The sequence below is a fragment of the Zootoca vivipara genome, chromosome 10 (assembly GCF_965207765.1).
Source record: "Zootoca vivipara chromosome 10, rZooViv2.hap1.1, whole genome shotgun sequence".
Classification (NCBI taxonomy): Eukaryota; Metazoa; Chordata; class Lepidosauria; order Squamata; family Lacertidae; genus Zootoca; species Zootoca vivipara.
This window is the reverse complement of record NC_142593.1, coordinates 37278153-37301146: the sequence shown is the minus strand read 5'-3', so window position 1 is coordinate 37301146 and position 22994 is coordinate 37278153. Positions and strand designations below refer to the sequence as shown.

Below are 22994 nucleotides of genomic sequence, written 5' to 3'. Positions count from 1 at the left end.
CTAGTCTAAGCATGACTATGTTTGGCTCCAACCCTATGTTTTATACAATTTAGATTAAAAGCAAACCCTCACACATTTCTCTAAACAATATCCTTATGTGGAGACATGTTGTGGACCGCTCCTTGGGAAAACATGCAGGAAATAATAACATTGCTGTTCTCACATATGTAATTAACATTCAAAGCTACTCCCAATAAATATATTCATCTAGATTTATATAGTTTATATATTTATATAGTTGTGGTGACAAAGCAAGAAGTCTCAGCGCAAATTATGTAAAATTATAAAAACAAAAAGTCATGCTTGAATATAGTTATACTCATAACAATTACACCCAAACAAAATCGTTCCAGTCAAACCATTCAGAGTAAAACTTCAACCAATGACACACAGATGTTGTAGTGGTACATATTGTAATACAAATGGTTAATATCACATTATACACTAAAAAATACATTTTAAATTACAAGATTGAGCCAAACCAATTATTATTGAAAGATTCTGTTTTTATCCAGATGCTGAAACCTAACACTACACACGACCTTCATGTATGCACAGACCAATAAAATGTATTCATGCTATTTATATTGCTCATAAAAACATTTTAAATACGAGCCACCAACTCTGAGCAGATTAGCAGATCATCAAAATGCAGGAAGAACTCCCACACAGTTTCCACAGTAAACTCATAATTAATCTAAACTTGCAATAATACTAAGAGAGACTTGCTATTTTGCAGTAAACAAAGCTGTTTACCTGTAAGCTGTGGTTCTTTGAGTGGATATTCAACACAATCACACATATGGGAATGTACTATCACAGTCTATCATAGGCAGGATCTTCTGGATAAGTCTACAACATGAGTGTTTTCAACTTACTTATGAGGTAAAGAAGTAGAGCCTCTATGTTCTATTCACAGACAGTTGCAGATGGCATAAATAACTGAAAAGCCCCATGATAGGTTCATGACTTCTGCAGCTACTGTAGAAATGTATGTGACTGCACATAATACTTTGCGTAACTGCCTACCAGGAAAAATTGCAGATAACTGGAAGGTCAGTCTGGTGCATTAGCTAAAGCAATAGTTCCCAAACTCCTCACTCTCACCCTCCGATGGAACACTTGAAAATTGCTGAGGCTCTTGGTGGACCGGTTAATGATTTTTCTGCCTGTTGTAGAAACTGTAATGTGCTGTGCTACAGGCTGTATGATTTTTTAATCTTATTTTTACAGACACACCATGGGCCACCTGAATAAAGCTCACATACCAGTCTGGGAACCCCTGAGCTAAAGTAAGGGATAACAACACTGTATTAAAGCTATTGAAGGTGGCAGATGGCCAGAAGTTCAAAAGGATTTCCCATCAAGGAAGTAAAAGAGTTGGGCTCCAATAAACAACCCTCATCTGTGAATGAGGGACTATGTTAACTAAACCTCTGAGTATGCTGATTATCCTAGCTTGTGGTGGAAGGTAAAATGAAGTCCAGAGCTTAAAGGTCTTTCCACCTCCGAAAAACATTATACTATCTAATTTTGCTTCTAGCAAACAAGTATAAAATTCTGAATGGCTCATTTGCTTGGTCCTACATTCATTTGCTATATAGCCTATAGGAATCAGAACATAATATTATTTCTGGTTTTCCAAACCACTTTTCTTCGTTTGAGATCAAAAGAGGCAACAAGCATAGTCATCAAATTTGTCAAGCATTTTAAAAATTAACATCAATTGTTAAATAATTTACTACAATGTAGTAAAAAATACTGTCGGGAGGTGGGTGTGCAGCGCTTGGTTCCGAATATAAGCTGCACTTTTACTTTTCAGTCGGAATTTGGGGGGGGGGGAATGTGGCTTATATTCGGGCCAATACGGCATTTCAATAGAACTTACTTCAAAGGGTGGCAGCTTTTAAAGTTCACCTTTTTTCATAGGGTTGAATGCTACAAACTTAAAATTGTCTTCCATGCCTCTAAATGCATCCTGCTCCCAGTGGTGGCACCTCTCCTCCCACTGTCACCACAGGGATGGGTCTCTGCAGAACTATTTTGCCCTTCAGAGGAGTGGAGAAGCAGCAATTACAGCTTCTTCTAACAAACAGTTATCTTCATTCCTTATTGATTTAATCAATTCTTCCTTATTGATTTAATCAATCTATCAACTGCTTAATATAAAAAACTTTTACAAAGTAAAAATAAAATAAAATAACAAAGCTAAAATGTAGAAATGTCAATAAACATCCAGAATCCAAATACTAGAAGAAAAACACTGAGCAGTGCAATGTTGATATTAAAAGTCAAGAAATGCCCAAACATTTTATTGTAACTTTCTCTTAGAAATCAGTGCTTATTTTTGTAACGATCTTACGTGAACTATTTTGGGAAGTCTATTTGATAAGCAGTATACAAATACCTTAAACGCCTTAATAAATGAATGAGGACAAACTCGTGAGAAACATCCAACTTTACGTTGCTATTACCTAAAATATATTCAGTAAGAAATAAAATGACATTTCCCATGTCCTACTTGCATTCTTTATAACGTTATCAGCAGTGCCATGCAGATTTTTTTTTTTAAAAAAAACCACTATTTGCCTATGCCGCCTTATGAGTGGAGAATATACAATTCCTCTCACATTCCAACTGTTCTCTCACTATGGTGAGATGTTGTTTACGGTAACACAAATACAGGTTTCGGTTCACAGAGTGAAAAAATAAGTTTTAGGTTTACAATTCTATGCACATCTACATAGGACTTAGTTCTGTGGAAACATATATAGGATTGTACTGTTATTCATCTCACCCTTATGCCAGACATAGGCCTAGCCTAAAAAAACAAAAAACTTGTACCATTTTTAATAGGCATCTGGGACGACAACTCCTTTTCCTATGCACTTCATGTCATGAGAAGTTACTATTCTTTGCTAACTACTGACTTTAAAAGATGACTTCATCTATTACATATATGTACCAATAAATGGCCTCCACATTCTCTTTCCAGACAATTCTCTGACAGCTTCTTGAAGGCTCCATTTTGTGTAGTTAATACATTCTAGAAGAGCCTACCAATAAAAAAAAATTTTTTTTCTTAAGTTGGTCATTCAAACTGTATAGTTTCCACAGCATAAACCTGCTTCCACGTGTTGGAGGATGGGGGTGGATGAGGGGCAAAATGACGTTAGCGTAGTCTTCTTTTGGTGAAACATTGTACTTTTCTCATTTGTTAAAGAGCCATTACTGTATAGATTTTCTCCTTTATACCCTTTTCCCTTTGAAAAGTAAAATAGCCTCTCAATGTTAAAGTTCCCCACCCCAGCTTTTCAAGTGCTAAAAGTAATTTTAGTAGCAGTGGTGGGGAGTTCAGTAAATGTATTCCAAGGATTAATATTATCCTCACAATATGACAGTTAGCAGGTTTTAAATTCTCGCCCATCCCCCCACCTGCTTGAGGCACCCACAGTACATGGTACTATATGTAGGTGAAGGCATCTACACAAGAACTGGCAGTTATTGCCTCAAAAGCAGCTCTCATGTATTTACATTATGTAGAGTTCTCAGGGACTGTTTATAGATGTATATAGAGATATATATGATAGTTCATTTGTTTTTTAACAGAAAGGATGCAGAGGGAGTCCATGTAGCCCAGTTCAGGAAGGTCTACCTCAGGCTGAATGCTTCTGTTCTACAGAAGTGGCGATTTTACTTAGGCCCTGTGATAGCTTTGGATGACAAAGGATTGTATGAGCATACTTTCCCCTTGGGATGCTAATGGATAAAAATGTACTACAGTGGTACCTCAACTTCCGAAGGCGATCCGTTCCGCGGCGCTCTTCGGAAGTCGAAACCTTCGGAAGTTGAAGCGTCCATTTTGTGCATGCGCAAAGTGCGATTTTGCACTTTGCACATGCGCAGACCGCGCACGCGGCGAAAATACTTCCGGTTTAGCGGACTTTGGAAGTCGAAACTTTCAGAAGTCGAGGCATTCGGAAGTCGAGGTACCACTGTATTTGTTTTTTGTTTTTCTAGCCACTTGCTCCCTTGTTTCATGCATACACAGGCCACACACTAGTGAGACAAGAGGCCAGTTTTCACAGTATTAACCGCTGAAATCAAGCACACCAGGACTTTCTGTGGTTAGGAACACAACGAAATCTGAAGTAACGTATGAATTTCAGCATCTCACTGTACCAGTTACCAAACAGTAATTTTAATTCATCTCTCGTACCTCAGAGACATGTCAATATCAGTAACCAAAGTCGGGGTATTCACAATCAGCCAAATTAAACGAAAGGAATCGGAATCTAAGAGAATCTAACCAGTAGCACTGTTTTAAAATGATAACTGGTTACAGAAAAATGCCTAAGGTCCGAAACGAAGATGTATAGCTAGGAAGAGCTGTGAAAGCTTTACTCAGCCCTGTTTTAGTAATCCCCCCCGGTAGGAAGCCCATGACCAGTCTTCAAGCACTGTTCTTTTTCATCCTTGACATCAGTGATCAAGAGAGTCAGGAGCTGAATTCTGGAGAAGCTTCAAGCAGGCTATCAAACAGGTGCCCTGCCCCATGATATAGGACAACTCTAGTCAGGCACCTCCTAAAGCAGTGGTGGCCAAACTCGGCCCTCCAGCTGTTTTGGGACTACAACTCCCATCATCCCTAGCTAACAGGACCAGTGGTCAGGGATGATGGGAATTGTAGTCCCAAAACAGCTGGAGGGTCAAGTTTGGCCACCACTGTCCTAAAGAGGTGCTGCCAGCGCTGGTCCCTCCTGTCAGTAAAGAGCCTCTTTCTGGGGAGTTACCTCAGCTTAAGTCAGTTTCTGAGCTGGCTTCTCCAGCACCAATAATAATAATAATAATAATAATAATAATAATAATAATAATAATATATTATTTCTACCCTGCCCATCTGGCTGGCTTTCCCTAGCCACTCTGGAAGGCTTTCAACAGAACATTAAAAACAGAATAAAACTTCAAACATTAAAAACTTCCCTAAACAGGGCTGCCTTGAGGTGTCTTATAAAGGTCGGATAGTTGTTCATTTCCCTGACATCTGATGGGAGGGCGTTCCACAGGGCAGGCGCCACTATCGAGAAGGCCCTCTTCCTGAATAATAATAATTTATTAATAATAATAATTTATTAGGCTCCAATTCAGTAGTAAAGATAATGTATTCACGGGGGGAAGTGGTGGACAAGCAGAAGTCTGGATGAGAACTCAGATCTTCAAAAGAAACTGTGTACCATTTTGCTTGCCTAGTATATACCTGATGTGTGAGCTCTCTGGAACTGGCAGTCTTTAGAATTGGGCTACAAGATCAGACTTTTCTTTCTTTCTTGCTTGCTTGCTTTCTCCTCTTCCCTTCCAAACCTAACTATAAGAGATTATCCAGGTCCTGGTCTTTCCATAGTTCTGTAAGGACTGTAAATCACAGTCCCTTAATCCTGCTGTGAGGAGTTACTACCTGCTTGTGAGTAGTGATAGAGAAAGCTAAAGAAAGCTGTGCCCCTGCTGACTGACCTTGCAGGGAAACAAGGGCCAATTCAACAGACACATGCCCATTCCCAACACCGAGGAATTCCAATCACTAATCCGATTTCTATAAAGTTAATGAGACCTTGTGACACCTAAGTGCAACTGATACCCAGTTATGGCTAGTGTCTCTATGTAGAATAGAGAAACAATCTCCACATATTATAGATGATACACTTTAAGATTTACTACAGTATTGAATAGTGTGTTGGTTTCCAAACATGGTGTGCTCTTTCATAATTTTGTAACTGACTACTCTACAGTTATTTTTAGGCTTGAATTTTGGTACAACTGTACAGGTCTTTGTCCATATAAGACTTACTGCTGAAACAACCCAGAATCCAATCAAGAACTGGACAGCTTACAAAAGTACCGTGTAGGCTTGGACTGTACACCTCTTGCTATTATTTATCACAATTGATACTGCAATGGTTCTGCTTTCCTCCATATTCTTCACATTTGTCAACAAAAGGGATTTTCTCTAACTGGTTAATCAAATGGGCTAGCATCAGAAAACTGTACAGTGGTACCTCGGTTTATGAACACAATTGGTTCTGGAAGTCTATTCATAAACTGAAGCATTCATAAACTGAAGCGAACTTTCCCATTGAAAGTAATGGAAAGTGGATTAATCTGTTCCAGATGGTCCGCGGAGTACTTAAACTGAAGTGTTCATAAACTGAAGCGAACTTTCCTATTAAAAGTAATGGAAAGTGGATTAATCCGTTTCAGACGGGTCCGCAGAGTACTCAACCTGAAGCGTACTTAACCCGAAGCATGGGTGTAATTGGTTCCGGAAGTCTGTTCATAAACTGAAGCGTTCATAAACTGAAGCGAACTTTCCCATTGAAAGTAATGGAAAGTGAATTAATCCGTTCCAGATGGGTCCGTGGCGTTCGTAAACCAAAAATTCGTAAACCGAGGTGTTCGTTAACAGAGGTTCCACTGTACTTGTAAGTACTTAGTGTTTTCCCAAGAGAAGTTTAAACTATCCCACCCACCAAAATATATACTTTTATTCCTGTTAATCTAATTTCACATTATAATCATTACATAATCGAAAAGCCACTACAATGGTACCTCGGGTTACAAACGCTTCGGGTTACAAACTCCGCTAACCCGGAAGTAGTACCTCGGGTTGAGAAATTTTCCCCAGGATGAGAATGGAAATCGTGCGGCGGCGGCGAGAGGCCCCATTAGAGAAAGTGCACCTCAGGTTAAGAATGGTTTCGGGTTAAGAACGGACCTCCAGAACGAATTAAGTTCGTAACCCAAGGTACCACTGTACCTGTGCTGGACAGTTGTCTAAATGAGATGTCAATGCAGATTTCTAAAACTGATTACAATTCCTGTCCACTAATTAGAAGTTGTTGCTTTTTGAATGGTATTTTCAACTATAGATTTTTGTTTGTTTTATTTGTACCATTGTATGTTTTTTGCTCATGTAATGCAGGCATTTCATAGGAACATTGGATGCTTGCCATATACTGAGTCAGTCCATCTAGTTCACTATTTTCTACACTGACTGGTAGTAGTTCTCCAGGATTACAAACAAGAGTCTCAAACAAGAGTTTCCCAGTCCTACCAGGAGATGCTGAGTTTAGAACCCGGGGCCTCCTGTATACAAAACATATACTCTACCACTGAGATATGGCTTTCCCTGGAGTTTGTGGGATTATTGCATTTTCAGAGTACTGAAGCAGCAGTCTTCATGTTGTTCTTCTCCCAGACAAATACATCTATTGCTCTTGTAATTGCCAGAAATTAATCCCTTGCCATCTGTTCTGGGGTTTTCCCCAATGCTCCAGAGCAGATGGGGGGGCATGGGGAGAAGAGAGAGGGAAAGGTCTGTTGTGCAAGGGGAAGACCTTGTGCAAACGGAACAGCTATGTTGGATACTACTCTGCTTGCCTATTCCTTGTGACACCAGCAACCAATGAAGTGGTGTTACTGAGAAGCATGGTTTAACTGAAATGCTTCAGAACTATGTGCCTATTTCAGCTTTGCTCTGGGCAATGAGTGCAATGCCAATGCACATAAATCAGAAGCTGAGGTGGTTTAAGCCAATCCTCCTTTCATAGCAGCAGTCATGGATGATACTGAACCTTTGCATTATCTGCAACATAACTGCATGCCTAATTAGTTCCCACAGCCATTGCCATATCTAATGCAAGTACTATCGCTAAGCCTCCATTTGGCCATTAATTAACAAAACAGTTTGCTCCAGCAAGCATCTTCCTCCAGAACTGGATTAAATTTCCTAGGAGAAGTTTCCAGCTTTCCCCGCAGTGAACACCTCAGTCATCTGGTGTGAGTTCTGATTAGCTAGTATGGACTCTCTGTGACTGTCTTGCAACTACGGGTATGCAACAAGAAGACTATATTGGAATGCCTGCTCAAAGCTACTACCTGTGTCCTTTGTCATTTAATGACCCATCCAGCCCTGTCCTAATGGGATCACCCTTTATGTTAGCGCTAACATCCATCAGGAGCCTCTTCCCTATAGACAGCCCTCAAGTCCCCCTGTTCAAACATATGCCCATTATATGGCCATAATCCAAGTAATAATAATAATAATAATAATAATAATAATAATAATAATAATAATAGATATAATAGTGTGAACAGAGAGATGCTGTAAATTTAAAGACTCAAGAATACCAACATGCTAGAATACATAACATGAACTTACCAGACCGTTGCAGTTGCTTAACGCTACTTTAGTTGTACCATGCTGGCCATGTAAATATCCCGTGTAATGACAGTTGTCTAAAAAGTCATGTTTCCACTGAGGCCCATCTTTCCCCCAGTATTCTACTGTGAAGTGTTTGGAGACCAAATCTGTGTTGAGAGTCAGGTTTAAATGAAAGTGCTTGCCATAGGCAGAAAGTTTAAAAAATAATTTAGATACTGCCAGTTCTTGGTCATAATGTTCAGTACTCCTCTTCTTTCTCCTGGAGGGCTTAGTATTTTTCACAGTAAAGCTGAGGAAGGCTCCATTATGATCAACCCTTATTGGGATTGTTAGTTGGTAGTGTTCAAGGTAAGACAGGAATTCCTCTTTGAAACCACATGGTAAATCAGTCCAAGAAATGGCCATAAAAGAGAAGAAAATATAACAGGACACAAGAAAGAGTAGTACAACATTATCCACATTTTGCTATATCCAAGCACTGTCAAAATTCATGTTCATGTGAACATATTAATAAACAAAATTACTTTACTAAAGAAAATACCCACTTTCTAACAGAAAAATATATATTAAACTGATCTTTAAATATACATTCATTCATTTTATGTTAGCTAAATGTCTGGCCTATTTCATGATTTGTCTATTTCATGATTTGCATTTGAACACACACACACACGGTGAGTCTTTTAAAAGAGGCCCCATGGAACATGTGTACTCTGTATCCACAGGGCCTCTTTTAAAGGACTCACCCTGTATACACACACACACACGCCAGCAATAGAAAAAAATGATTAGTATGGAAAGAATCATGTTGTAAATGTCAAAGGATACAGTTCAATACCAGTGAGCTCCACTAGTTTTAAAAGAGCACAAGATGGGTTAGTGCTCTGATTCAACAATCAGACAAGGATGCACAAGCTTCAGTCCATGCACAGCTCCCACTGCCAGAAAGGATTCCTATTTTAACTTGCATTGAAGAAGGAGACCAATACAGGCTGCTATTTCCATTTAAATTAATGGGAGAACCTGTACAAAGTGGACTGAAGATATATATTGCAGTGCATACAGGGCCCTAGATTTCAGCATGTAGATTTCACATTTTTAATGAACAGGCAAAAATCAAGTACTTCAATATTTTTTTTTTCTAAATAAATTACTTCAGTTACGTCAACAATATTTTAATTTGGTTATTTCTTTATTATGAAGTAATAAATTAAAATACTGACTTTTCAATTTGCTAACAGAGACTAAAGTGTTAAGTGCTATACACAATGCTTAAATAATAAAATAAAAAATGCATCTTCCAATTTTACTCCCACAGAGAATAACTAAAATTTGTACATCATAAATCCTTTGTGGTCTCTCACAATGAGTATTAATATAAATGTTAAAGAAAACTGAAATAACTGAAATAAGTGTCAAAAGATGATAGCTTTAAAAGTTGGAACCCTACCTTGAGAACTATACGAAAGCCTGTTGTCACCGTGAAATTCTGACAAAACCATAATTAAGCACAAAATCCAGGTCAACATCTTCCACAATTTTTCCATAATTTAGAAGAAGTGGGCTACCTATGTGCTACAGCTTTAACTCCACTCCAGCATTGCACCATAACCAAGATTTATTATATTTCTTCAGGATTAGCTATTTGTGGTTCCACTTCTTGATAGGCGTTTTGGAATAATATACTTTTTTCTATGTCTGCAGACATTTTCAGTCCAAAAGTAATTAAAAAGTCCTTCACATGTCAATGAGGAGTTAAAGTGAATAGCAAACAACTGTTGTCCATTTCTTTACCTGGAAAGCATAGATAACATTGAAAATCAGTTTCATTCAGTATTAATTTTTTGAAAAATTATTAGACAGACAGAATTTTTAACATCCTCAGACATCCAAATGCATCAGTCTTCTTTAGTTTTCATTATGTATGGGTTGTCCAAGGTGAGAGCCCATGAGGGAAGACAGCCTATGACAGTAAAAGGATCTCTTTTTACCCTGAGGAGCTAAAGACCTCGGAGGTTCACTAGGCCAGTGTTTTTCAACCTTTTTTGGGCAAAGGCACACTTGTTTCATGAAAAAAATCACGAGGCACACCACCATTAGAAAATGTTAACATTAGAAAATGTTAAAAAAATTAACTCTGTGCCTATATTGACTATATATAAATCGAATTTTTCAATTTTTCCCACGGCACACCAGGCAACATCTCACGGCACACTAGTGTGCCGCGGAACAGTGGTTGAAAAACACTGCACTAGGCTATGTTCTAGAGCCGTTGAGGTTAGTGAAGGTTCAGAGTCACCAGAGCAGAACCTAACAACCACTATGGTGTTGTTCTGCCAACCCTTCCCAAACTCCTCAAAGGCCAAAGGCTGCATCCTGATAAGCCCCTGCTCTTCAGGAAGACTGATGCATAGCTCCAGTCAGGAGATGCCAGCCACTTGCCAACAACTCCCCTATCCAGTCATGTCCCACATCCAAAATTGCTGGGTGCCTGGTGCTTGGGCAGAAGGATTTTTTCCCCTTCCCATCCCAAGCAAGGCCAAGGCTGAATGACCCACTCTTGGAAGAAAGTTCCTGAGCATCAGGACTGTCACAGAAAATGTCATGTTCCTTCTAGAGCCTAGTCTTTCCAGGAGATGGAACCTGGGTCAGGGCCTCCTCAGAAGACAGGGAGGCCTAGATCCAGAAGGGTGAACAACTTCTGAGCGACCATGTGCAGCACACACCTAAGTATGAGGAGAAGGAAGGAGAGCAATGCTGAGAACAGTAAATACATATAATAGTACACCCACTACTGTATCATCATATTAATATTAATGGCCACACTAATTCCACCCTTTCCTGTCAGCATAGTGCTCTGCAAAGCATCCCTGCACCATATTCAAGTTTAGTAAGCTGAACTCCATACCTATGGCTTGTACACAAATACTGGGGGATATTTTGCACTCCCATTTAAGTCAAAACTTAAAAGTATACATTGATTTCAGCTGTGAAGAAGAGAGCATGATGTGTCAATAGTCAAAAGAAAAATCCAGGACAAACAAAATACCATATCTTCCGGCAAAATAATATATAATTTCTGATCTCATTATTACTGTTTTACAAGACTGTATCCTGCATATTTTATTCATGCAAAATTCTTGTCGGCCATTGGTAGCAGAAAAATGAGTTCGGCATTTCAAATTATACAGTTCATAAAAAACCCATGAAACCACATGTTATTTAAAAAAAATACTACACGTGAAAGTTGTTGCATCTGCAGTGACAAGTATACATTTTAAAGTTTTTAGGAAATGGCCACATTATAAATGGTTGGCCCTTACATAGCATAAAAATTGTGATTTTGTTTTGTTTCTCTCAAAATGCTGGTCTCCAAATATTTTGTGCTAATACTTAACAGCTGCCTGAGACTTGAGAATGTGCATCTACTTGTAGTCAAAACAAAACAATGAAAATGTTAAAACAATGTAAGTAAAATTATACTAAAAATCCTTTCTTAACAGAAAGGTCATGCCTTGAGTCAACAATGTCAGAAATGAAGATGGGCTGGGGTAAACAACGTTTCTGTGCACAGAGCACATTTAGAAGTGCCAGTTGCTTCCCTGCCTTCTTACCAGCACTTGGAGAATGAATCGCTATCTCCTCTGATATAAACTTGTCTGTTCCCCTCCAATCAGCCAGAAAAACTGTATGTGAGCTATGTTTGGTGGGGATATGAAAGAAAACCTTTTTCATGGCTGTACCCAGGTTGTGAAATGCTCCTTGATACCTTTCTATTAGCTCCTTAAGACCTGCCATCACCTCATTGATTCTGGCAGACATTTTTCTGATTAACTCTTGGAGTTTTGATCCGCTGTCCTGTCTGTGTTTAATTCTCTTTTACTGCTTTATGAAGCAGAACTACTACATAAGTTCAGATACTGCTCAGAGGGAAATTAACTAAATATGAGTGGCAATTTGCATCTGCCATTCTCTGATAGGTTCAGAGACAATTTATGTAACTGATTGGAATGCCAGGTGCAAAGCCACGAACTCTAGCAGAGGTACAGCACCCCAGCCCCACCCCCACTGGACTATGAAGCCTTTCTAAGTTCTAAATTGGCTCTATTGGTTCCCTGGGGCAGGTATCACTGACCCTCACTAGATTCTAGCTTCCTGTACCTAAGTTAATGACCAAAGATCATTCGCAGTTCATTAGTTTGGCTTGTTGTACCATCCTACCACTGGTAAGTGCTCCCAGATCCTGGCCATTTAGCCATATATATTTTTTCCAAGAGCAACAATATTATTGGTTGAACTTTTGGATGTTGCTGCTATTTCGGGTCACTGCCAAGAAAAGATTCACTTTCCTGTGGGTCATTCACTTTGTTCATCAGGCCATAGGTCTTACAGCAAATGTTTACAGTCAGAATTTCTAGCTTGGCTTCTGTCCATCTCTACTTGCATCAGCAAGTTTCACATCTGGCCCTTCTAATTTGTTGCCCAGGGATACAGACTTGAGCAAGGAAATCCTTATTGCTCTACTCCTTTAGTTTTGTCTCCTCTCCCCACAAAAACTATTCTGCATGCTGGTTGGGAGTGATGGATGAGGTCACAATGATTTGCAATACCAAATCAAACAAGTGCCATTGACCATCCCCTTGTCAGTGCTATCCAGCTGGTCCCCTACCTGTAGCTCTGTGCTGTTCCCACCAGAATACAATGCCTGGCTTGTGGTACTACAAGAAGGCAGACCACAACAAGATTCTCCAGCCACCCAAGATTCCCACCACATACAGCCCTTAACATTCTTCTTCCTGTAAAATGAACTTGAATGAAGGATTTGGCACAGATATTGGTTAATTTATTTTGATTTTTGTACCAAAGGTGCACTCTTCCATTGTCTCCTGAGACAGATAGATGCCAACCATTTTGATTTTTAATTTAGCCATATATATTTATATGCTCAGTGAAAATAAATTCCCCTTTCCGTTAGAATTACCTGACAGACCAGCATATTTTCACTTCCTAGATCAATATGTTTGCGTGTTTCTTATTCCCTGCACACATTTTTCGTAGTCTCTCCACGAGAGGTACAACTCATTGCCCATTTTTCTCACTAAGAGTCACTAATATAAGACCACCTTCCTCAACATTTTACAAGTACCAAAGCTCATTAAAAGTTCAGATTGCCCTCTTATTTTTTGTTTGTCATAAGGGCTAGTGAGTCACATAATTTTATTTTGTTTATTGCCTAAAATTTTAAAGCATCCTTTATTATCAGAGCCCCCCTGCTGTCAGTCATAAATCCAGCTGTGTTAACCTTCAGTAACACAAGCTTTCCTTCAGCTCATCAACAAGACTAAACAAATGAAGAACACAGAGCCAAAGGGGCCACGTGTGGGTTGAGAATCACCTCCTATCAACACAGGAAGTACGTGGCAGAAACAGTGATTAAAATGCAATTATGTGTGATAATTAAAGACCATGGCATAATGTTCATTCTCAAGAGAGTAGGAATTATAGACCATTACATCATGCATAGGAGAGAGTTGACTCAGGATTTTATAAGCAGTCTTAACTCTTGGCATTTCTCAACAATGCTACACAGAATGATGAGAAGTATCAAAGTTGTGGGCCCTAGGGTGTTCTAACATGGGTGCTCCAAATTCCAGGAAAAATATATTGATTCTGCTTATTCCTTCTCTGGCCAATCCTTATGCTCTGAGCCTCTGCTGCCCACTTTTTCTTGTTAGGCCCCAGCATGGTACAGCTACTGCTGCCATCTTCCTCATACCAACATTTTAAAGGTACAATTTCTGCATACATATTTCGTTTAAAAGATGTTGACCTGAGTCAGAGGGTGGCACTGGTGACATGCTTGAGGACTACTGCCTTGTTAGCACGCATCTTTGTATATGCAGTGTGTTTTAAATAATGCTGTACCAAACAGTTGTGAGGCTTCATTTTTAGAGCAAAAACATTTATGTCTGCCTGAGCATTTACTGGATCTTAATTTATTTTTCTGCTCAGTGATTCCATGTCTGCTGCTTCATTGTATTTTAATGAACTTTTTATGTTCTTGGTATTATGTGGTATGCTGCCTTGATACCCATTTGAAAAGCAGTGCATGTCTTTTAAAGTATTTTTTTATATAAATTGTTGTGTGCAGTGTAAAGTGAACAAAGGTGTCTTTGGGTACCAATTCCCATTCACATTGTGCCCCAATACATCAACTACACATGATTAGTAGTGCAAGTGAATGTAGTTCAACTGCATTTGCAAGACATAGCCCTCTTCCTGTGACACACCCTTTCACAAAGGGTAAGGCAAATCACAGAAAAAGGGAACAAGTTTCAAATATGTGCGCTATAGTAAATGTCAAAAACCTGGTTGCAATCACTACTTAGGTATGAAGGTTAAAAGAATTTTGTGAAATCTCAAGAAGAAAAACATCCTTCTCCCAACAAACATCAACAAGGGCAACCAAGGCAGTTTCAGTGCTGTGACTACTGAAATTGATTCAGATAATCAGTTTCCTCCAAGAATGCCTTAAGGTGGACCGCTGTCACCTTCTCAAGCACCTTGCCACAAAAGAGGATATTTATGGGTCTGGAGAAGTTCTCTCAAGGAGAAGACACACCACTGTCTCCTTCAAGACAGATGGTATCTCCCTATTCTCAAATGAAGCAATAATCACTCAATGGTCCCATCCAGTCAATCTCCTTTGGCTAGCTCTAAGAAGGCTCAAGAGGGCAGCTCGTAGCTGCACTTTTCAAAGCAACTTATGTGTGTTCTCAGGCCAAAGCAGCTGAAACTCATCCAATGCAGATTAAACAGTGTTCCAGGCACCTCCACTGGACTTGCTATAATTGTGGCATATGGTTTTTCGGATTCTGATATATATAGGGCATATTAGTAGTCAGATTCTAGGACTGCAATGGGGGAACCTCTAGCCCAGGCATCCCCAAACTTTGGCCCTCCAGATGTTTTGGACTACAATTCCCATCTTCCCCGACCACTGGTCCTGTTAGCTAGGGATCATGGGAGTTGTAGGCCAAAACATCTGGAGGGCCGCAGTTTGGGGATGCCTGCTCTAGCCCACTGGGCCTCTGAATTTGGTCATGAGGCCATGGGAAAACTATACCCACCTGTCAGTTACTTAACATCATGTGATGTTTGGGGAAAGGACCTGTTACCACCAATCTAAGGACTAAGTTCTCAGATCGGAAGTGAGAACTTTCTTATAAGAAGGAATGTGTGCAGAGGAGGACAACCAAGATGATCAAGGGTCTGGAAACTAAGCCTTTGTATACAAGGAGTGCTTGAAGGAGCTGGGTATGTTTAGCCTGGAAAAGAGGAGACTGAGAAGAGATATGGTAGCAATCTTCAAATATCTTAAGGGCTGTCACATGGAAAAGGGAACATGCTTGTTTTCTCCTGCTCTGGAGGGTAGGACTCGAACCAATGGCTTCAAGTAACAAGAAAGGAGATTCCAGCTAAACACACTAAAAAACTTTCTGACAGTAAGAGCTGTTCGACAGTGGAACAGACTCCCACAAAAGGTGGTGGACTCTCCTTCCATGAAGGTTTTTAAGCAGAGGTTGGATGACCATCTGTCATGGATGCTTTAGCTAAGATTCCTGCATTGCAAGGGGTTGGACTAAATGACCCTTGGGGTCCCTTCCAACTCTAAGATTCTATAACCAAGTCCAGCACTAAACAACACAGCATGAAGACTAGAACACTAATAATCTTAATATCAAAGAGTACAGAATAAAAGGCAGCATTTACACTCAACTCCACTCTAAAAATATCCATGCACTCAAGGCTTGCCCAAGACAAAGTTGGCTTCAGATCAATGAGAACCGCCCCCGCCCCCCGAATCTCAAACAGGGTTGAGGTTTCTGGGGCTCAAGATATACAGCAAACATAGCATCAAATGGCTCTGCAAAATGCATAATCATGTGAATACATTAAAGCTACACCATATACCACAGTACGCACATGTTCTTAGTCTATATAAAATAAGACTTGTCCACCTGTGAAGCATGGAAACACTGGTGAGTCTAGTATTTTGCAAGCAGGTGGCCTAATTTTGGCTGAGACAATCTTGCAGGTGTTGGGATTAGTTGGGTTTATCAGCATTTTCATTCATATATTTCAATACCAGAAGGGACTATTACATTACTATGCAGTCTGGCTCTCTTCACAAAAGGGCTACAGAATTCTACCCAGTCATTATTACATCAGCAGACCTAATTTACTTTTTACTGAGCAAGTGTTTGTGCATGCACAGTATGTTTATGTGTGGCTACAAATGTGTGTATCAAATGTGTGTATGGGTAACCAACTTAACTGTTAAATATATATGCCTTATTCCTTGAATCTCCACACCTTATAAAGATCTCTTGGATCTTTGCTCTACAACACTCTGAAGTCTTTAACTCTGAAGTTTCTCTTTAAATATCTTATTAAACTAAACTAAGCTATATAAAGCATTTCAGAAAGGTTTGCTGAATATCAAATAGTTTTGTTCTGATTCTATTCTAAGTGAAGAAGTGGAATACAACCGATGGATTCCAAAGTATTGATATTCAAGTGTATAACAGAGTAAGTGGAATGTGAATTGAGCCAAAACATTATTAAAGCATCTCACATGCATACAAATAAAACACTGCACAAAACATATTCCACTTGGCATTCTGTTGATCCTTTCATGAGATTTACAACCAAATTCCATCCCTCCAGAGCATCTGACACAAAAGAATTGGAAGCTCAGCCCACCTGGCTCTAAAAGGAAAACCATCTCACTGCAGCAACCATCTCATTGCTGACAATGTCCTCCAAAACTCCAGATGACCCCACTCATTTCATGTAGATGTTAAATAATATAGGGGAGAAAATCAAGCCCCGAGGAACTCTGCATTGAAGGCTCCATGGGGCTGAAAAACACTCCCCAAGCATCTTGGAGTGACCATCCAAGTAGAACCAGAACCACCTCAAAGCAGTGCCACCTACTCCCAGCCGCCCCAGAAGGATGCCATGGTCGGTGGCATTGAAAGCTGCTGGGAAGTCGAGGAGAATTAATAAGGACATATTTCCCCTGTCTCTCTCATGACAAAGGTCATCATGCAGGGCTACCAAATCAGTTTCTATGCCTAAATCCGTTTTTTCTACTTACGGGGGGGCAGGGAGAGCAGCAAGTGTTCATCTGGATTAATTTTTAACACATATGTAAATCCAATCGTCATGTGCCTAATGGAAAAAGCCTCTCTGGAATAGTAAAGTCTAGGTGAAGAAAAGCAGCAATAAATAGCGCACAGGGGAACTCTGTGGAGGTGCAGGTGATTGGTTTAGCAGCCTTTCCTGACTAGCACAAACCTGCCTTTCTTCTCCTTCAATATGCTACAATTAAAATGCTATAAATATATTAGCAGTGGCAAGGACATGATATAGTTACACTGACATTCACCTCAGTTTCCTTCTGCAGCGGATAACTATTTTAGAAAGCTTGCAATGTTAGAGGCCATGCAAAGGGATCTCTGGTGCTCCTCACCCTTCTCCTTCCTGCACAGGCAAACTTTGGAGGGCTGGCAGCCACTGAACCAATGCTTCATTTACAGAGAAGTGCCAGAACCAAGCCAGTCCAAGAGACATGCCATCAGAGGGATCCCACCAGCAGACCAGCCTGCTCCAACTGGACTTACTGTGCCCAAATTAACCAGGTAGACCAGGCTTCCCAGCCTCAGGGCTACCTACCAAGAAAAATGTTGTGGGTAGGATAAGGACTCAAGGTCTCAGACCTACCCAAGCCCTACTTCCTCAGGTAGTCTGGCTTGCCCCCATGGCTTGTTCTTGTACTTGGACAGGGGCCCCTAATCTCAGACACCTCTCTGGCCATACCACCCAAGGCTAGGAAACTAAACCAAGCTGGATTACCTTGATGGGAGACCACCAGGGAAGCTCAAATGCTGCAAGGAAGATCTACAATTGTTCACACAGCTAGCCAGGAGGTGGGATAGAGAAGAGAAATTACTAGGAAGATCAGGGTCCAAACAGCTTCTAATCCTGCTCGGAATTTCCTAAGTCCAGATGGCTCCTAGCCTCACTGGGACAAAAAAGAACATGCTTCTTCCAAGTCCTGCTGGCTATAGGGTAAAAACTGATGCTGAGCTCGCTTTCCCCCTTCTCCCTCCCCATCACTGTGTGCCATCATCATGTATTTTGGAGTATAAGCCTTTTTGACTAAGAACTGGGTCAAAAATAGCTCTCACTCAGTTAATCTGTCTCTCCTGGAAATAGCTGGAGACAGAACCAGATTTCATATTTTCAGCAAAGGGTGAAGAATTACTTCATTTTTGCCCCAATACCCAAGGATATGCCCTGCACCCACTGAGCCTAATCCAATTATGTCTGTATGACTACTCTGTCCAGTTAACTCAGCTGGTTAGAGTGTGGTGCCGAGAACACCAAAGTCCTGGGTTCCATCCCCTTAAGGGCCACCTGCATATTCCTGCATTGCAGGGGGTTGGGCTAGATGATCCTCGGGTGTTCCTTCCAACTCTACAATTCTATGACTCCTTCTACACTCCATCTCAAGAACTGCAGGCTTAGAAGGAAAACATAATTCTGTGTGGTTTTCCCCCTCCCACCCATCTCTGTTTATTTTGCTCAATAGCTTTCCTGATGAAGGACAATATGAAACCTTGCTCATGATTTTGTGACGTTTACACTGGTCCTATGAAGCTGTCTCATGCTGGTCCATCTGCCTCAGTACTGACCAACAGAAACTCGCCAGAGATTCAGGCATAAGCCTTTCCCAGCTGCACCTAGAGAATTCAGGATGCCTTCTACCAACTGAGCTCTACCCATATTTAGGGGAATAAAGGCATTAGTTATTAAATTTTAATATTTATTATTAAAGGTACCACTGTTTTGCCTTTCTACTTCTTAATTGTTAATTCTTAACTTAGTGGGGGGGGGAGAAAACATCCTGCAGCTGCTCCATGGTGAGAGAAAGACACCCTGCACATGGGCAGAAACACCCTTTTGATCATTATTTCACATATTTCAAGGTACTGAGGAGAGATTTCTGAACCCTGGCCGACCCTTCCAACCCCGGCAACCTAACTCAAGTCACCTCTTGGTGCAAACAGGTAGCAGCAGCAAGAGCCTATGCTCGCAGGCTCCTTCCCGCCGCCTGCAAACGGCCTCCCTTCCTTCTCCCGCCGGAGCCTTGGCAACGGTACAGCGCCTGCAGCTCAGTCAGCCACCACCACCGGCCCTGGGCCTGCCTCCAAAGGCAGCAGCAGCAGCAGAAGAGAAACTGAACCCATCGGCTTTCCACCGCCGCCGGCACTAACAGCAGCAGCCGCTCTTTTCAATGAGCCTCATTCTCCAGCCGCATCATCTATCTCCCTGGGCAATGTTTGCTCAGACATTACTCGGCTCTGGCGGTAGCACCTGTGGCCCACTAATGGCCTGGCGTTAAGCCGCAAAAAAACTCCTGCAAATACATCCGCTCCCCAGGAGAGAGGACGCCGCGAAGGGGGGGTGGAGAGAGCGAGAGAGAGCGCTTGTCTAGATCAGGCGTTGTTGTTGTTAATAATTTGTATACCGCCCTCCACCCGAAGATCACAGGGCGGTTCACAACATATAAATGCAAAACGAAAATAGAGCAAAAGTGAAGGTCGCCGCCTCGCCTTGCAAACAAAACCCAAAAGTGTTGCCTGCCTGCCTGCCAGCCTTGCTTGCTTGCTCATCCAAGGGATAAAGAGACCCGTTTCCTCTACTTTTGGGCAATGTCTGCTGCAGCTCCCTCAAAGTAGCCTTCAGGTGAAGCGGCCTTTATGTACACATGGGCATCTGGCAGCTAAGCCTCGGGGCAAGAGGCGAATATATTGCTTGGCGGGAGCTCCCCGTTGCATATTGACAGAGCGCGCGAGGGAGAAAGATGCAGCCGCGGCCCATCCCCCACCGCCCTGGCTCCTGGCTGCTCTCATGCAAGTCACAGAGCCTCTCCTGGCAAGGAGTGAGCAGAGGGGGGGCGGAGAGGGAGAGAGAGACGTCTTGAATGGGCAGGGCTCCCGAGAAGCGGCCAGTGATCCCTGGGACTACGAGGGGTTGCTAAGGCAAAGCGACGACAGGCAAGGAGGGGAAGTGGGTGTCCTATCAATCACAGGTATTGGCTTCTTTACGTAGCTTCTCCCACACCAGGTTTTTACAGAGCTGCTTTTGCACAGACACAAAGCACCGCACGCAAAAAAAAGCCTGATTTGAAGGGCGCACTAGATTTTAAAGAAAAAGAAAAGAAACAAACGAAGGTTTTTGGAGTTTAAATAATTCCTTTAAATAATTAGCTACGCAACGGAGCCAACACCAAAGGGAAAAGAGGTGTGGGTGTGTGCAGCCTGACGTGTGATTACTGGAAGCAAGTTCCATTGAGTTTAATGGCGCTTATTCCCAAGTACCGGTAAGCACACGCAGGATTGCATCGTGAATGAGCAGCAAGGCAGGAATAAAGGCGCTGCTGCTGCACTTGCAATGCAACTCGCCAGATCAGCTGCCACCTGGGTGGTGAAGGATGGGGGTGGGGAGGAGGGCAAAAGTCAAGTTATCTGTAAAACTTTGTGCCGCCCTCCTCCTCCTCTTCCCCCCTCCTTAACTTTCTAAAGGATCAGCTGTCATTTTTACTGCTGAAAGTCCAGACTTCTTAAAAACAATATTTTAAACCAGATCCCCCCTGCACACATTTATGCCTTCTGAGTACAAAAGAACATTTTACATCAACCCCCTCCGCGAAAACTCTAAAGAACAAAAGCCCTCTTCCCTCGCCTCGCCCCACCCCCCACCCCAGGGAAGGGTCTGTAGCTGTTCTGGTGGAGCTGATCCTAAAGTTAACATTCAGCAGCCCATTTCCAGACAGCAGCGCTAAATCTATTTGGATAAAACGCGTGTGACCCAGACATTTGGCATGAGGCCCAAATGCGTTGCAAAGGCAGTCCAAATAAAAACAAGAGTCTGAGATTGACTCTCGCGCTCTCTTTTTCTCTCCTCTTGTACAACAATGAAAGAAATTAGCAAAGACAAGAGAGTAGACACACATTAGCCGGGAGCACGATCCCAGTTAGTCCCCCACCCACACACCGGCCACACACCTTTGCCTCCCCCTTCCCCAAAACCCCTTTTAAAACACACACACACACAGCGATTCAATCGTCTGGGTAAGCGTTGCGAGTCTAGCAACTCCCTCCGCGTCTAGGGCTAAATCAAAGCTACGTACACTCTTCCATCTCTCCCATTAGCCTCTTAAGAGCTTAATGTCTCTCTCCTTCAGTCGAGCATCCGGGCTCCAGCTATTACATCAATGCGACCCTTTGAGTCGCATGCACACACGAAAATATGCACTTGTCGCCCCCATTTATATAGGCACTGACGTGACACAACCAAATGATGGGCATAAGCAAAGTCAATGAGTTTAAAGGAACCGACAAACAAAAAGGGCTCGCATTATTTTGCCAACCATTGTTTTTCTTGCTTCCGAAACAGAAAAGTTTTCACTGCCCAAGAGCACACTTAAACCAAGCTTCTTTGCCTCAGAAGCTCCTCGCGCGCGCCCCAATTCTCCCCCCTCCGCGCCCACTTTTTAATCCCCAGATCTCAAAGGTTCCTCTGAAATTATTCAAAATCTACTTCGACTAGTGCATTATAAACCACCCCAGCTCCACGTCTGAACGCACCATTATGCGGGAGACAAAAATAAAAATAAATAAATCATAAGGCAAAGAGTCCGGTGAATTCTTTCCTTACCGTTTTCATCTTCAAATTCTCTGCTATAAAGTGAGTTTCAAACAATAGGAAATAGCACCGGAGGGTTCCCGTATTCCTTCTCTCTGATTTCCCCTCTTGGCAAGCCAACGCCAGAATTATATTCTAGAGCAGAATGAAATCCTCTATAGACTTTTTTTTTCTAAAAAGGGGAAGCGGAGAGAACGGAGTGACTAGGCAAGAGAAGGGATGCCATCAATTCATCCAGCCTTATCTAAGCACCCTGCATATTTTTGTCTTTTACAACCAAAAAGTGGGGGCGGGGGGAGGAAGAGAAGGAAAAAAAGGGGTAGAAAGGAAGTGGGGAGAGGAGGGGGGAAAGACTGAATTTGGGATGGGGGTTTTTCTTCTTGGCCACCCCTTCCAATGCAGAGCTATTATGTGAATACCATCAGGAGGAGAGAGGGAAGGAAAGGGGGAGAGAGGGAGCAGGAAAAACTGGAGAGAAAGTTTTGTTGAAGTAGCTCGAGATCTCTTCTCACTACCGGCCTTCAGCCAAGTTTGGAGCTGCAGCAGCAGCGGACTATTTTGGCCTGAGAGGTTGTGCACACTGACGTCAGTCTGCAAATGTGCCTCCGGCGCCCCTGGCGCTGCTGCGCATGTCGGGCCCATCACGTGGAGGGGGAGGGGGACGCAGAGGTACAATCAGGGTAACAGGCGAGGGGGCGAAAGGAAAGCCGCAGGGGGCTCGAGGCAATGTAAACTTCCTCACCCCCCCCGCCCCGCTCGCACTCCTTAAAGTGCTTCATAATGAATGGGGGGGGGGTCGTCTCGCGTCTCTCCCGCGCGCCTCGTGCTTCTTCTCTCTTTCCTTCTGGCCCCGATGCGTGTGCTGTTTTAAAGCAGCTCTGCTGAGATGGAGGAAAAAGGAGACTTGGCTCCGGATGGGCTCGTGTCACTGGGAAAAACCTCCGCAACCCTGGGAACGTTAAAGGATCTCTGGAGTCCGCTTAAACGAGAGGGATCG

The 22994-nt window shown here is 42.0% G+C and overlaps 1 protein-coding gene across 5 annotated transcripts in view; it reads right to left on the bottom strand.

Annotated features, from left to right (window-relative positions):
• ADAMTS6 (ADAM metallopeptidase with thrombospondin type 1 motif 6) overlaps positions 1–22575 on the bottom strand; it is a 133280-nt gene extending 110705 nt beyond the window's left edge. For 4 of the 5 annotated variants that reach the window (XM_035100852.3, XM_088653231.1, XM_035100857.3 and 1 more), the window contains exons 1-3: positions 22010–22575; positions 9669–10012; positions 8216–8583 (exon numbers count right to left, since the gene is read on the bottom strand). In XM_035100852.3, the coding sequence (XP_034956743.1) occupies positions 8216–8583; positions 9669–9765 (465 nt within the window). In that variant the 5' untranslated portion in view covers positions 9766–10012; positions 22010–22575. The remainder of the gene's footprint in view (positions 1–8215; positions 8584–9668; positions 10013–22009) is intronic. The other variant, XM_035100859.3, reaches the window with a different exon arrangement.
• Between the last annotated feature and the right edge of the window lie 419 nt (positions 22576–22994).